The 15,900-nt window shown below is 49.9% G+C and overlaps 1 protein-coding gene across 1 annotated transcript; it reads left to right on the top strand.

The window, feature by feature from the left end:
* Nucleotides 1-9,375: 9,375 nt before the first annotated feature.
* LOC139533270 (uncharacterized) lies at nt 9,376-13,972 on the top strand. Its single transcript, XM_071331340.1, has 2 exons — nt 9,376-9,394; nt 12,942-13,972. The coding sequence occupies exons 1-2, from the start codon at nt 9,376-9,378 to the stop codon at nt 13,970-13,972; spliced, it is 1,050 nt and encodes a 349-aa protein (XP_071187441.1).
* The last annotated feature ends 1,928 nt before the right edge of the window (nt 13,973-15,900 follow it).

Genomic DNA, 15,900 nt, shown 5'->3' with positions numbered 1-15,900 from the left:
AGTTGGGAAGGTGAGCGACCTCGACAGAGGAGTAACAGTTGGGAAGGTGAGCGACCTCGACAGAGGAGTAACAGTTGGGAAGGTGAGCGACCTCGACAGAGGAGTAACAGTTGGGAAGGTGAGCGACCTCGACAGAGGAGTAACAGTTGGGAAGGTGAGCGACCTCGACAGAGGAGTAACAGTTGGGAAGGTGAGCGACCTCGACAGAGGAGTAACAGTTGGGAAGGTGAGCGACCTCGACAGAGGAGTAACAGTTGGGAAGGTGAGCGACCTCGACAGAGGAGTAACAGTTGGGAAGGTGAGCGACCTCGACAGAGGAGTAACAGTTGGGAAGGTGAGCGACCTCGACAGAGGAGTAACAGTTGGGAAGGTGAGCGACCTCGACAGAGGAGTAACAGTTGGGAAGGTGAGCGACCTCGACAGAGGAGTAACAGTTGGGAAGGTGAGCGACCTCGACAGAGGAGTAACAGTTGGGAAGGTGAGCGACCTCGACAGAGGAGTAACAGTTGGGAAGGTGAGCGACCTCGACAGAGGAGTAACAGTTGGGAAGGTGAGCGACCTCGACAGAGGAGTAACAGTTGGGAAGGTGAGCGACCTCGACAGAGGAGTAACAGTTGGGAAGGTGAGCGACCTCGACAGAGGAGTAACAGTTGGGAAGGTGAGCGACCTCGACAGAGGAGTAACAGTTGGGAAGGTGAGCGACCTCGACAGAGGAGTAACAGTTGGGAAGGTGAGCGACCTCGACAGAGGAGTAACAGTTGGGAAGGTGAGCGACCTCGACAGAGGAGTAACAGTTGGGAAGGTGAGCGACCTCGACAGAGGAGTAACAGTTGGGAAGGTGAGCGACCTCGACAGAGGAGTAACAGTTGGGAAGGTGAGCGACCTCGACAGAGGAGTAACAGTTGGGAACTTGACTGGAGGAGCCTCCTAAACGTTCCTTCCTAGACTTTCTACAGCCATGTTCAGCACATCAGTTCTCCCTCAGCGGTCACAACCCTAGAATCCCTCTCTCACGACCCCGTGACCTTACAGCCTCTCCATCTCAACGCTGAGTGTCAGGAGCAGGACAGTGTTTAGCTAACGCACCAATCACAGCTCCCGTTACAGGGATGAAGGACCACCAGCAGGAGGAGTGACAACTCACGGGCCAGAATACTCTGAGGTAATATCAACATCAGACAACCCTCTAAAACCAACAGCACTACAATGGATGGGAGACCTGACGGAATCAACGCCAGGCATCACCCTAAAGTCACCTAAATATACACTGAGTGTACTAAGCTCTTTCCATGACAGACTACAGACCAGGTGAAAGCTATGACCCCTTATTAATGTCACTTGTTAAAAGGGTTTTTAAGCCTTGAGATTGAGGCTGTTCTGGGGACACATGGGGAGAAGGTGCAACACAATATTAGGAAAGTGTACCTAAGATTTGGTATACCCAGTGTATGTATGTATGTATGTATGTATGTATGTATGTATGTATGTATGTATGTATGTATGTATGTATGTATGTATGTATGTATGTATGTATGTATGTATGTATATCAGCCTTATATAACTAAGACTCAATATCTTGCAACCTAAACACAAAACATATACTATCTACCTGCTGTGGTGGATGAATCAATGGACTAATATATATATACAGTGGGGAGAACAAGTATTTGATACACTGCCGATTTTGCAGGTTTTCCTACTTACAAAGCATGTAGAGGTCTGTCATTTTTATCATAGGTACACTTCAACTGTGAGAGACGGAATCTAAAACAAAAATCCAGAAAATCACATTGTATGATTTTTAAGTAATTAATTTGCATTTTATTGCATGACATAAGTATTTGATCACCTACCAACCAGTAAGAATTCCGGCTCTCACAGACCTGTTAGTTTTTCTTTAAGAAGCCCTCCTGTTCTCCACTCATTACCTGTATTAACTGCACCTGTTTGAACTCGTTACCTGTATAAAAGACACCTGTCCACACACTCAATCAAACAGACTCCAACCTCTCCACAATGGCCAAGACCAGAGAGCTGTGTAAGGACATCAGGGATAAATTGTAGACCTGTACAAGGCTGGGATGGGCTACAGGACAATAGGCAAGCAGCTTGGTGAGAAGGCAACAACTGTTGGCACAATTATTAGAAAATGGAAGAAGTTCAAGATGACGGTCAATCACCCTCGGTCTGGGGCTCCATGCAAGATCTCACCTCGTGGGGCATCAATGATCATGAGGAATGTGAGGGATCAGCCCAGAACTACACGGCAGGACCTGGTCAATGACCTGAAGAGAGCTGGGACCACAGTCTCAAAGAAAACCATTAGTAACACACTACGCCGTCATGGATTAAAATCCTGCAGCGCACGCAAGGTCCCCCTGCTCAAGCCAGCGCATGTCCAGGCCCGTCTGAAGTTTGCCAATGACCATCTGGATGATCCAGAGGAGGAATGGGAGAAGGTCATGTGGTCTGATGAGACAAAAATAGAGCTTTTTGCTCTAAACTCCACTCGCCGTGTTTGGAGGAATAGAAGGATGAGTACAACCCCAAGAACACCATCCCAACCGTGAAGCATGGAGGTGGAAACATCATTCTTTGGGGATGCTTTTCTGCAAAGGGGACAGGACGACTGCACCGTATTGAGGGGAGGATGGATGGGGCCATGTATCGCGAGATCTTGACCAACAACCTCCTTCCCTCAGTAAGAGCATTGAAGATGGGTCGTGGCTGGGTCTTCCAGCATGACAACGACCCGAAACACACAGCCAGGGCAACTAAGGAGTGGCTCCGTAAGAAGCATCTCAAGGTCCTGGAGTGGCCTAGCCAGTCTCCAGACCTGAACCCAATAGAAAATCTTTGGAGGGAGCCGAAAGTCCGTATTGCCCAGCGACAGCCCCGAAACCTGAAGGATCTGGAGAAGGTCTGTATGGAGGAGTGGGCCAAAATCCCTGCTGCAGTGTGTGCAAACCTGGTCAAGAACTACAGGAAACGTATGATCTCTGTAATTGCAAACTAAGGTTTCTGTACCAAATATTCAGTTCTGCTTTTCTGATGTATCAAATACTTATGTCATGTAATAAAATGCAAATTAATTACTTAAAAATCATACAATGTGATTTTCTGGATTTTTCTTTTAGATTTCTTCTCTCACAGTTGAAGTGTACCTATGATAAAAATTACAGACCTCTACATGCTTTGTAAGTAGGAAAACCTGCAAAATCGGCAGTGTATCAAATACTTGTTCTCCCCACTGTATATATATATATATATATATATGCAGTAACCGTAGTGTGGATTACTTCCTCCAGGATTGTCTCAGGATGAAATTGAACACTGCTCCTCCTCACCTAATCCTGTAGTACCATCCCCCTTGTCTTTCTATCTCCACCCATCTACCCTACTCCCTACCTACTGCCATAGCAACGCCTTCTACCAAAACCCCCTCACCCATCTACCCTACTCCCTACCTACTGCCATAGCAACACCTTCTACCAAAACCCCCTCAGCCATCTACCCTACTCCCTACCTACTGCCATAGCAACGCCTTCTACCAAAACCCCCTCAGCCACCTACCCTACTCCCTACCTACTGCCATAGCAACGCCTTCTACCAAAACCCCCTCAGCCATCTACCCTACTCCCTACCTACTGCCATAGCAACACCTTCTACCAAAACCCCTTAACCATCTACCCTACTCCCTACCTACTGCCATAGCAACGCCTTCTACCAAAACCCCCTCAGCCACCTACCCTACTCCCTACCTACTGCCATAGCAACACCTTCTACCAAAACCCCCTCAGCCATCTACCCTACTCCCTACCTACTGCCATAGCAACACCTTCTACCAAAACCCCCTCAGCCACCTACCCTACTCCCTACCTACTGCCATAGCACCGCCTTCTACCAAAACCCCCTCAGCCATCTACCCTACTCCCTACCTACTGCCATAGCACCGCCTTCTACCAAAACCCCCTTAACCATCTACCCTACTCCCTACCTACTGCCATAGCAACACCTTCTACCAAAACCCCCTTAACCATCTACCCTACTCCCTACCTACTGCCATAGCAACACCTTCTACCAAAACCCCCTTAACCATCTACCCTACTCCCTACCTACTGCCATAGCAACACCTTCTACCAAAACCCCCTCAGCCATCTACCCTACTCCCTACCTACTGCCATAGCAACACCTCCTACCAAAACCCCTCAGCCATCTACCCTACTCCCTACCTACTGCCATAGCAACACCTTCTACCAAAACCCCCTTAACCATCTACCCTACTCCCTACCTACTGCCATAGCAACACCTTCTACCAAAACCCCCTTAACCATCTACCCTACTCCCTACCTACTGCCATAGCAACACCTTCTACCAAAACCCCCTCAGCCATCTACCCTACTCCCTACCTACTGCCATAGCAACACCTCCTACCAAAACCCCCTCAGCCATCTACCCTACTCCCTACCTACTGCCATAGCAACACCTCCTACCAAAACCCCCTCACCCATCTACCCTACTCCCTACCTACTGCCATAGCAACACCTCCTACCAAAACCCCTCAGCCATCTACCCTACTCCCTACCTACTGCCATAGCACCGCCTTCTACCAAAACCCCCTCAGCCATCTACCCTACTCCCTACCTACTGCCATAGCAACACCTTCTACCAAAACCCCCTCAGCCATCTACCCTACTCCCTACCTACTGCCATAGCAACACCTCCTACCAAAACCCCCTCAGCCATCTACCCTACTCCCTACCTACTGCCATAGCAACACCTCCTACCAAAACCCCCTCACCCATCTACCCTACTCCCTACCTACTGCCATAGCAACACCTCCTACCAAAACCCCTCAGCCATCTACCCTACTCCCTACCTACTGCCATAGCACCGCCTTCTACCAAAACCCCCTCAGCCATCTACCCTACTCCCTACCTACTGCCATAGCAACACCTTCTACCAAAACCCCTTAACCATCTACCCTACTCCCTACCTACTGCCATAGCAACACCTTCTACCAAAACCCCCTCAGCCACCTACCCTACTCCCTACCTACTGCCATAGCAACACCTTCTACCAAAACCCCCTCAGCCACCTACCCTACTCCCTACCTACTGCCATAGCAACACCTTCTACCAAAACCCCCTCAGCCATCTACCCTACTCCCTACCTACTGCCATAGCACCACCTTCTACCAAAACCCCCTCAGCCATCTACCCTACTCCCTACCTACTGCCATAGCAACACCTTCTACCAAAACCCCCTTAACCATCTACCCTACTCCCTACCTACTGCCATAGCAACACCTTCTACCAAAACCCCCTTAACCATCTACCCTACTCCCTACCTACTGCCATAGCAACACCTTCTACCAAAACCCCCTTAACCATCTACCCTACTCCCTACCTACTGCCATAGCAACACCTTCTACCAAAACCCCTCAGCCATCTACCCTACTCCCTACCTACTGCCATAGCACCACCTTCTACCAAAACCCCCTCAGCCATCTACCCTACTCCCTACCTACTGCCATAGCAACACCTCCTACCAAAACCCCTCAGCCATCTACCCTACTCCCTACCTACTGCCATAGCAACACCTTCTACCAAACCCCCTCAGCCATCTACCCTACTCCCTACCTACTGCCATAGCAACACCTTCTACCAAAACCCCTCAGCCATCTACCCTACTCCCTACCTACTGCCATAGCAACACCTTCTACCAAAACCCCTTAACCATCTACCCTACTCCCTACCTACTGCCATAGCAACACCTTCTACCAAAACCCCTTAACCATCTACCCTACTCCCTACCTACTGCCATAGCAACACCTTCTACCAAAACCCCTTAACCATCTACCCTACTCCCTACCTACTGCCATAGCAACACCTTCTACCAAAACCCCTTAACCATCTACCCTACTCCCTACCTACTGCCATAGCAACACCTTCTACCAAAACCCCTTAACCATCTACCCTACTCCCTACCTACTGCCATAGCAACACCTTCTACCAAAACCCCTCAGCCATCTACCCTACTCCCTACCTACTGCCATAGCAACGCCTTCTACCAAAACCCCCTCAGCCATCTACCCTACTCCCTACCTACTGCCATAGCAACACCTTCTACCAAAACCCCTCAGCCATCTACCCTACTCCCTACCTACTGCCATAGCAACACCTTCTACCAAAACCCCCTCAGCCATCTACCCTACTCCCTACCTACTGCCATAGCAACACCTCCTACCAAAACCCCTCAGCCATCTACCCTACTCCCTACCTACTGCCATAGCAACACCTTCTACCAAAACCCCCTCAGCCATCTACCCTACTCCCTACCTACTGCCATAGCAACGCCTTCTACCAAAACCCCCTCAGCCATCTACCCTACTCCCTACCTACTGCCATAGCAACAAGCACCATTTCATCTCAGCTGGATAACAGACTGAGCAGTGGACTGCTGCTGCCATCCACTACCATTACAGCTGACAGTGTGGACTGGACTGGCATCATTATAGGTGAATGGGTCAGACCACACATCCATTATGACAACAGCTCCCCCAGGAGGAGAGCTAACTAATACCTAGACCTGAGAGAGAGGGATGGGAGAAAGAGAGAGGGGTGGGAGAAAGAGAGAGGGGTGGGAGAAAGAGAGAGGGGTGGGAGAAAGAGAGAGGGATGGGAGAAAGAGAGAGGGGTGGGAGAAAGAGAGAGGGATGGGAGAAAGAGAGAGGGATGGGAGAAAGAGAGAGGGATGGGAGAAAGAGAGAGGGGTGGGAGAAAGAGAGAGGGGTGGGAGAAAGAGAGAGGGGTGGGAGAAAGAGAGAGGGATGGGAGAAAGAGAGAGGGATGGGAGAAAGAATAAGAGAGAGGGGGATGGGAGAAAGAGTAAGAGAGAGAGGGATGGGAGAAAGAGAGAGAGGGATGGGAGAAAGAGAGTAAGAGAGAGAGGGATGGGAGAAAGAGAGAGAGAGAGAGGGATGGGAGAAAGAGAGAGAGGGATGGGAGAAAGAGAGTAAGAGAGAGAGGGATGGGAGAAAGAGAGTAAGAGAGAGAGGGATGGGAGAAAGAGAGAGAGGGATGGGAGAAAGAGAGAGAGGGATGGGAGAAAGAGAGAGAGGGATGGGAGAAAGAGAGAGAGGGATGGGAGAAAGAGAGAGGGATGGGAGAAAGAGAGAGGGATGGGAGAAAGAGAGAGGGATGGGAGAAAGAGAGAGAGGGATGGGAGAAAGAGAGAGAGGGATGGGAGAAAGAGTAAGAGAGAGAGGGATGGGAGAAAGAGAGAGAGGGATGGGAGAAAGAGAGAGAGGGATGGGAGAAAACGTAGTGATAGAGAGTATAATATATCTCTCCCCCCAACAATAGTAACCTTTTCAGTAATTGAATTCTGACCACCTCATCCCTCCAGTATCCCTCGCTCTCCCTCTAACTTTGTGGGACGATCAGATATGGAGCCTGGAGAAATTACCCAGAATTCTCCCCGGCAGAGGGTTAATAATCTCAGATGGGGTTATTTATTAGCAGTAGTGTTGTATAGTTCCAATGAGCAGCCTGAACTCTGATATATCCCCCAGCTTTGTCTACTGCAGGGATTATCAATCACACACACGCACACACACACACACGCACACACACAGAGAGAGAAAAACAAGTGGTTTCTTCTGGCTCAACAGGAAGGCCAGCGAAGGTGTGTGTGACAGAGAAGACACCATGTCCCAGAGATCTGACACAGTGGCAGCTCGCTGTCACACACCGTCCCTCCTCCACAGCGCTGTCGGACTGGGTGTTTCGTTGGTCCGGCCACTGACAGGCCCACAGATACACTATATCTACAGCAGTATGTGGACACCTCTTCAAATGAGTGGGATTGGCTGTTTACGCCACACCCGTTGCTGACAGGTGTATAAAATCGAGCACACAGCCATGCAATCTGCATAGACAAACATTGGCAGTAGAATGGCCGTACTGAAGAGCTCAGTGACTTTCAACGTGGAAGCATCATAGGATGCCACTTTTCCAACAATTCAGTTAGTCAAAACGATTCCCTGCTAGAGCTGCCCGGTCAACTGTGAGTGCTGTTATTGTGAAGTGGAAACGTCTAGGAGAAACAACGACTCAGCTGCGAGGTGGTAGGCCACACAAGCTCCGCCATTGGACTCTGGAGCATTGGAAACGCATTCTCTGGAGTGATGAGTCACATTTCCCCATCTGGCAGCCTGACGGATGAATCTGGGTTTGGCGGATGCCAGGAGAGCGCTACCTTCCCCAATGCATAGTGCCAACTGTAAAGTTTGGTGGAGGAGGAATAATGGTCTGGGGCTGTTTTTCGTGGTTCAGGCTAGGCCCCTTAGTTCCAGTGAAGGGAAATCTTAACGCTACAGCATACAATGACATTCTAGACGATTCTGTGCTTCCAACTTTGCGGAGGGCCCTTTCCTGTTTCAGCATGACAATGCCCCCGTGCAAAAAGCAAGGTCCATACAGAAATGGTTTGTTGAGATTGGTGTGGAAGAACTTGACTGGCCTGCACAGAGCCCTGACCTCAACCCCATCGAAATCCTTTGGGATGAACTGGAACGCTGACTGCGAGCCAGGCCCAATCGCCCAACATCAATGCCTGACCTCACTAAATGCTTGTGGTTGAATGGAAGCAAGTCCCTGCAGCAATGTTCCAACATCTAGTGGAAAGCCTTCCCAGAAGAGTGGAGGCTGTTGTAGCAGCAAAGCAGGGAACAACTCCATATTAATGCCCATCATTTTGGAATGAGAAGTTTGACAAGCAGGCAATGTAGTGTAGGTAGTGTAGGTGACCATAATTTAGGTCCCCCCTCAACCCAGCCAGGAGACACTGATGGAGGGAGAGAAAAAGTTAAGGGTGTCACTCTTTCTTTCAATCCTCCCTCTCTCCGTGCTGTGACTAGGGGACAGCCCGGGACTAGGGGACAGCTGATGGCTAGGGGACAGCCGGGGCTAGGGGACAGCCGGGGGGGCTAGGGGACAGCCGGGGGGGCTAGGGGACAGCCGGGGGGGCTTGGGGACAGCCGGGGGGGCTAGGGGACAGCCGGGGGGGCTAGGGGACAGCCGGGGGGGCTTGGGGACAGCTGACGGCTAGGGGACAGCCGGGGGGGCTAGGGGACAGCCCGGGGCTAGGGGACAGCTGACGGCTAGGGGACAGCCGGGGGGGCGGGGCTAGGGGACAGCCGCCGGGGACTAGGGGACAGCCGGGGACATGCTGGCGTAGTTGTTTAAATGGGATCATGACTTTAAAATACACAACAATGGAAGTTATAATAAATAAGAATTTGTTCTTTAACTGACTTGCCTAGTTAAATAAAAAAGGTTTAATAAATCATGTCCAACCCCCTTCTAAAACATGACTCCTGGGTTCCACAGTGCAGGGACAGAGAACTGCCCAAATTATTGTAGAGAGAGACGCCTGGGGCTGTGAGTCTGTCTATCTTGGCCTCACTGCAAACCCAAACCACACACCACAGTGAGACACCTCAGCCACAGAGGTCCCACAGAGCCCTAATGGGCTGTTAAACTGGCTTATAGACGGGTTCTATACCTCAGGTGTGTGTATGTATGTATGTATGTATGTATGTATGTATGTATGTATGTATGTACAGTTGAAGTCGGAAGTTTACAAACACTTAGGTTGGAGTCAATTAAACTCGTTTTTCAACCACTCCACAGATATCTTGTTAACAAACTATAGTTTTGGCACGTCGGTTAGGACATCTACCTTGTGCATGACACAAGTCATTTTTCCAACAATTGTTTACAGACAGATTATTGCACTTATAATTCACTATATCACAATTCCAGTGGGTCAGAAGTTTACATACATTAAGTTGACTGTGCCTTTAAACCGCTTGGAAAATTCCAGAAAATTATGTCATGGCTGTAGAAGCTTCTGACAGGCTAATTGACATAATTTGAGTCAATTAGAGGTGTACCTGTGAATGTATTCCAAGGTCTACCTTCCAACTCATTGCCTCTATGCTTGACATCATGGGAAAATCAAAAGAAATCAGCCAAGACCTCAGAAAATAAATTGTAGACCTCCACAAGTCTGGTTCATCCTTGGGAGCAATTTCCAAATGCCTGAAGGTACCACGTTCATCTGTACAAAGAATAGTACGCAAGTATAAACACAATGGGACCACCTAGCTGTCATACCGCTCAGGAAGGAGACGTGTTCTGTCTCCTAGAGATGAACGTACTTTAGACGAAAAGTGCAAATCAATCCCAGAACAGCAAAGGACCTTGTGAAGATGCTGGAAGAAACAGGTACAAAAGTATCAATATCCACAGTAAAACGAGTCCTATATCGACATAACCTGAAAGGCCGCTCAGCAAGGAAGAAGCCACTGCTCCAAAACCGCCATAAAAAAAGCCAGACTACAGTTTGCATCTGCACAAAAAGATGTCCTCTGGTCTGATGAAATAAAAATAGAACTGTTTGGCCATAATGACCATCGTTATGTTTGGAGGAAAAAGGGGGAGGCTTGCAAGCAGAAGAACACCATCCCAACCGTGAAGCACGGGGGTGGCAGCATCATGTTGTGGGGGTGCTTTGTTGCAGGAGGGACTGGTGCACTTCACAAAATCATGAGGTAGGAAAATTATGTGGATATAATGAAGCAACATCTCAAGACATCAGTCAGGAAGTTAAAGCTTGGTCGCAAATGGGTCTTCCAAATGGACAATGACCCCAAGCATACTTCCAAAGTTGTGGCAAAATGGCTGAAGGACAACAAAGTCAAGGTATTCGAGTGGCCATCACAAAGCCCTGACCTCTATCCCACAGAAAATTTGTGGGCAGAACTGAAAAAGCGTGTGCGAGCAAGGAGGCCTACAAACCTGACTCAGTTACACCAGCTCTGTCAGGAGGAATGGGCCATAATTCACCCAACTTATTGTGGGAAGCTTGTGGAAGGCTACCCGAAACGTTTGACCCAAGTTCAACAATTTAAAGGCAATGCTACCAAATACTAATTGAGTTTATGTAAACTTCTGACCCACTGGGAATGTGATGAAAGAAATAAAAGCTGAAATAAATCATTATCTCTATTACGCTGACATTTAACATTCTTAAAATAAAGTGGTGATCCTAACTGACCTAAAACAGGGATTTTTTACTAGGATTAAATGGCAGGAATTGTGAAAAACTGAGTTTACATACACCTTAGCCAAATACATTTAAACTCCCCAACTTCAACTGTATATATGCGAGTGAGTGAGTGAGTGAGTGAGTGAGTGAGTGAGTGAGTGAGTGAGAATAGAACCCGTCTCTCTCAATAAAGATCTGTCCCCTATCCACTGTGGACCCTACTAACCACACACAGTGACGGAGAACATTTCTTAAAGCCACACTACTTAGTCATTCCTCTCTCCTGCTCTTTGTTAAGTCTCTGTGTTATTAGTGTGTGAACAGGGCCTGCAGCTCAGCTGGGAAATGCTATGCTGCCATTTACACAGTATTCAATACCTGCCAGACCCACATTACTGCGTTTACACACATCTTTATCATTTAACACTCTCTCTATAGATTTATGACTGTAATCCAGGCTGCTAAATTACACATGCTTACATGATTGACAAGGACTATTAATCAATCCCAGAGCCTGAAGTGGACCTAAATCCATCATCAGTCTGCTGGGAAATAGGGAAAGTTTGAAGAATGGAGAATATATTTACAGAGAAGTCTTTCTCAGCAGGCTGTTTTAAGAAGAGAAAACAAATCGTTTGTGAAGGAGACAGCCTCCACCACCACTCGGCTGGGCCTGCCTCCACCACTAACAGCAGCCGAGCACAAACACTCCTCTCTGCTCTTCCATCCCCTCTCCTCAACCCCCCTTCTCCTCTACTTCCCTCTCCTCAATCCCCCTTCTCTCCTCTACTTCCATCCCCTCTCCTCAACCCCCCTTCTCCCCTACTTCCATCCCCTCTCCTCAACCCCCCCTCTCCTCTACTTCCATCCCCTCTCCTCAACCCCTCCCTCTCCTCAACCCCCCCTCTCCTCTACTTCCATCCCCTCTCCTCAACCCCCCTTCTCCCCTCAACCCCCCTTCTCCTCTACTTCCATCCCCTCTCCTCAACCCCTCCTCTCCTCAACCTCCCCTCTCCTCAATCCCCCTCCTCTCCTCAACCCCCCTTCTCCCCTACTTCTATCCCCTCTCCTCAACCCCCCCTCTCCTCAACCCCCCTTCTCTACTTCCATCCCCTCTCCTCAACCCCCCTTCTCTACTTCCATCCCCTCTCCTCAACCCCCATCCCCTCTCCTCAACCCCCCTGCTCTACTTCCATCCCCTCTCCTCAACCCCCCTTCTCTACTTCCATCCCCCCTCCTCAACCCCCATCCCCTCTCCTCAACCCCCATCCCCTCTCCTCAACCCCCCTTCTCTACTTCCATCCCCTCTCCTCAACCCCCATCTCCTCTCAATCATTGTGAAGGAGTCTATTTTTAATCTGTCCTTCAGTCATCATTTGAAGGATCAGGTTTATTAGTTTATGAAAAGTGATCTGGCCACAATAGGCATTAACTGATGCCAATATAAATGCAATTTCACAATGGGGAGGAATGAATGCAATGTGATGTGGGGAAAGTATTGAGTTGTGTGTGTGTCAGAATTTAGAGTATCGGGTGTGTGTGTGTGTATCTACGTGCCCGTGCATCCCTGCAAGCTCATGTATGTGAGTGACTGAGCTTGCATGCGAGAATGAATGTGTGTGTGTGTGTGTGTGTGTGTGTGTGTGTGTGTGTCTCGTATTTCATTGAGTCCTTGTCTGAGAAACATTCTTCAGGCTGAATAGACCACTAAGAGCCCAATAGCACACTTGACCACTCTAATGGCGAGGGAGGGTCCGGAAAGCCAGACAGGGTGCCATGTGGGGCCCAGTCTATCCCCTATACAGTGTACTTCTTTTGACCAGGGCTCATAGGGTTCTGGTCTAAAGTAGTGCACTACAAAGTGAATAGGGTGCCATGTGGGACACATCCCTGGACTGAGAAAGAAAAGCAGACTTACAGACAGGAGAGAGCAAAAAGACAAGGCTTCCCTGGAGAAACCACCACCCCACCAAACCAACCACCCACCAAACCAACACCCACCCACCCCCTCACCAAACCAACCACCCACCCTCTCACCAAACCAACCCCCACCCCCTCACCAAACCAACCCCCACCCCACCCCACCCCCTCACCAAACCAACCCCCACCCCCTCACCAAACCAACCCCCTCACCAAACCAACACCTACCCCCTCACCAAACCAACCACCCACCCTCTCACCAAACCAACCCCCACACCAAACCAACCCCCACCCCACCCCCTCACCAAACCAACCCCCACCCCCTCACCAAACCAACCCCCTCACCAAACCAACACCTACCCCCTCACCAAACCAACCAACCACCCACCCCCTCACCAAACCAACCAACCACCCACCCCCTCACCAAACCAACCCCAACCCCCACCCCCTCACCAAACCAACCCCCACCCCACCCCACCCCCTCACCAAACCAACCCCCACCCCTCACCAAACCAACCCCCTCACCAAACCAACACCTACCCCCTCACCAAACCAACCACCCACCCCCTCACCAAACCAAACCAACCAACCACCCACCCCCTCACCAAACCAACCAACAAACCACCCACCCACCCCCTCACCAAACCAACCAACCACCCCCTCACCAAACCAACCAACCACCCACCCACCCCCTCGCCAAACCAACACCCACCCCCTCACCTCACCAAACCAACCACCCACCCACCCCCTCACCAAACCAACCAACCACCCCCTCACCAAACCACCAACCACGCCCTCACCAAACCAACCCCTCATCAAACCAAACCAACCACCCTCCCCCTCACCAAAACCACCACCTCAACCAACCACCGCAACCAAACAATCACCCCCCAACCAAACCATCACCCACCCCTTCCCCTCCTCTCCCTCCTAGCTGAACACACCCTCTTTATTTCACATTCAGCTCATTTTCTCTCCCTCCCTTTCTCTCCCACTCTTTCATTCTGCTGCAACACAAAGCCCTTGTAATCCTGGTGGTCCAGGCTGGTCTCAGTTTGAACACAGAAGAGAGCAGGAGAGAGATGATCATGTAGACAGTGAAAGGGAGAGGGGGAGAGAACAGGGGAGAGGGGGAGAGAGAGGATCATGTAGACAGTGAAAGAGAGGGGGGAGAGAGATGATCATGTAGACAGTGAAAGAGAGGGGGAGAGAGCAGGAGAGAGAGAGGATCATGTCGACAGTGAAAGGGAGAGGGGGAGAGAGAGAGGATCATGTAGACAGTGAAAGAGAGGGGGAGAGAGCAGGAGAGAGAGAGGATCATGTCGACAGTGAAAGGGAGAGGGGGAGAGAGAGGATCATGTAGACAGTGAAAGGGAGAGGGGGAGAGAGAGAGGATCATGTAGACAGTGAAAGGGAGAGGGGGAGAGAGAGAGGATCATGTAGACAGTGAAAGGGAGAGGGGGAGAGAGAGAGGATCATGTAGACAGTGAAAGGGAGAGGGGGAGAGAGAGAGGATCATGTAGACAGTGAAAGGGAGAGGGGGAGAGAGAGAGGATCATGTAGACAGTGAAAGAGAGGGGGAGAGAGAGAGGATCATGTAGACAGTGAAAGAGAGGATCATGTAGACAGTGAAAGAGAGGATCATGTAGACAGTGAAAGAGAGGATCATGTAGACAGTGAAAGAGAGGGGGAGAGAGAGAGGATCATGTAGACAGTGAAAGAGAGGGGGAGAGAGAGAGGATCATGTAGACAGTGAAAGAGGGGGGGAGAGAGAGGATCATGTAGACAGTGAAAGGCATGCCTAAAGAAGAACAGGTCAGTTGAGGACAGGGCAAAGAAAGATTTTGTCAGACAATAACTAGACCAGTGGTTCTCAAACTTCAGCCTATTTTAATACTGTGACCCACTAAAGCTTTTTAACCAAGGCAGTCATTTTAGACTACGTTCAGTCAAAGTGGACACCAACCAATTATCTTGGAAACACTGATGATTCACCATCGCCACATCACTTCGCCATCGCCACATCACTTCGCCATCGCCACTTCGCCATCGCCACATCACTTCGCCATCGCCACATCACTTCGCCATCGCCACATCACTTCGCCATCGCCACATCACTTCGCCATCGCCACATCACTTCGCCATCGCCACATCACTTCGCCATCGCCACATCACTTCGCCATCGCCACATCACTTCGCCATCGCCACATCACTTCGCCATCGCCACTTCACTTCGCCATCGCCACATCACTTCGCCATCGCCACATCACTTCGCCATCGCCACATCACTTCGCCATCGCCACATCACTTCGCCATCGCCACATCACTTCGCCATCGCCACTTCGCCATCGCCACATCACTTCGCCATCGCCACTTCGCCATCGCCACATCACTTCGCCATCGCCACATCACTTCGCCATCGCCACATCACTTCGCCATCGCCACATCACTTCGCCATCGCCACATCACTTCGCCATCGCCACATCACTTCGCCATCGCCACATCACTTCGCCATCGCCACATCACTTCGCCATCGCCACATCACTTCGCCATCGCCACATCACTTCGCCATCGCCACATCACTTCACCATCGCTACATCACTTCACCATCACTTCAGTAACTTTTCATGAGCACTTAACTATTCTTCTTACCATTGTGGTTGTGGTAAAATGGTGAGAAGATTGTATTATGATTAAACCATTGGCATGGGCCTGTAGCAAGTAGAACAGTAGCAAGGAGAACAGTAGCAAGGAGAACAGTAGCAAGTAGAACAGTAGCAAGTAGAACAGTAGCAAGGAGAACAGTAGCAAGTAGAACAGTAGCAAGTAGAACAGACGTGTTCTGACATGTTTCTGAAGCCT

Source organism: Salvelinus alpinus, chromosome 11 (assembly GCF_045679555.1).
Source record: "Salvelinus alpinus chromosome 11, SLU_Salpinus.1, whole genome shotgun sequence".
Classification (NCBI taxonomy): Eukaryota; Metazoa; Chordata; class Actinopteri; order Salmoniformes; family Salmonidae; genus Salvelinus; species Salvelinus alpinus.
Note: the sequence above shows the minus strand (reverse complement) of the source record. Positions and strands in the feature narration are given on the sequence as shown.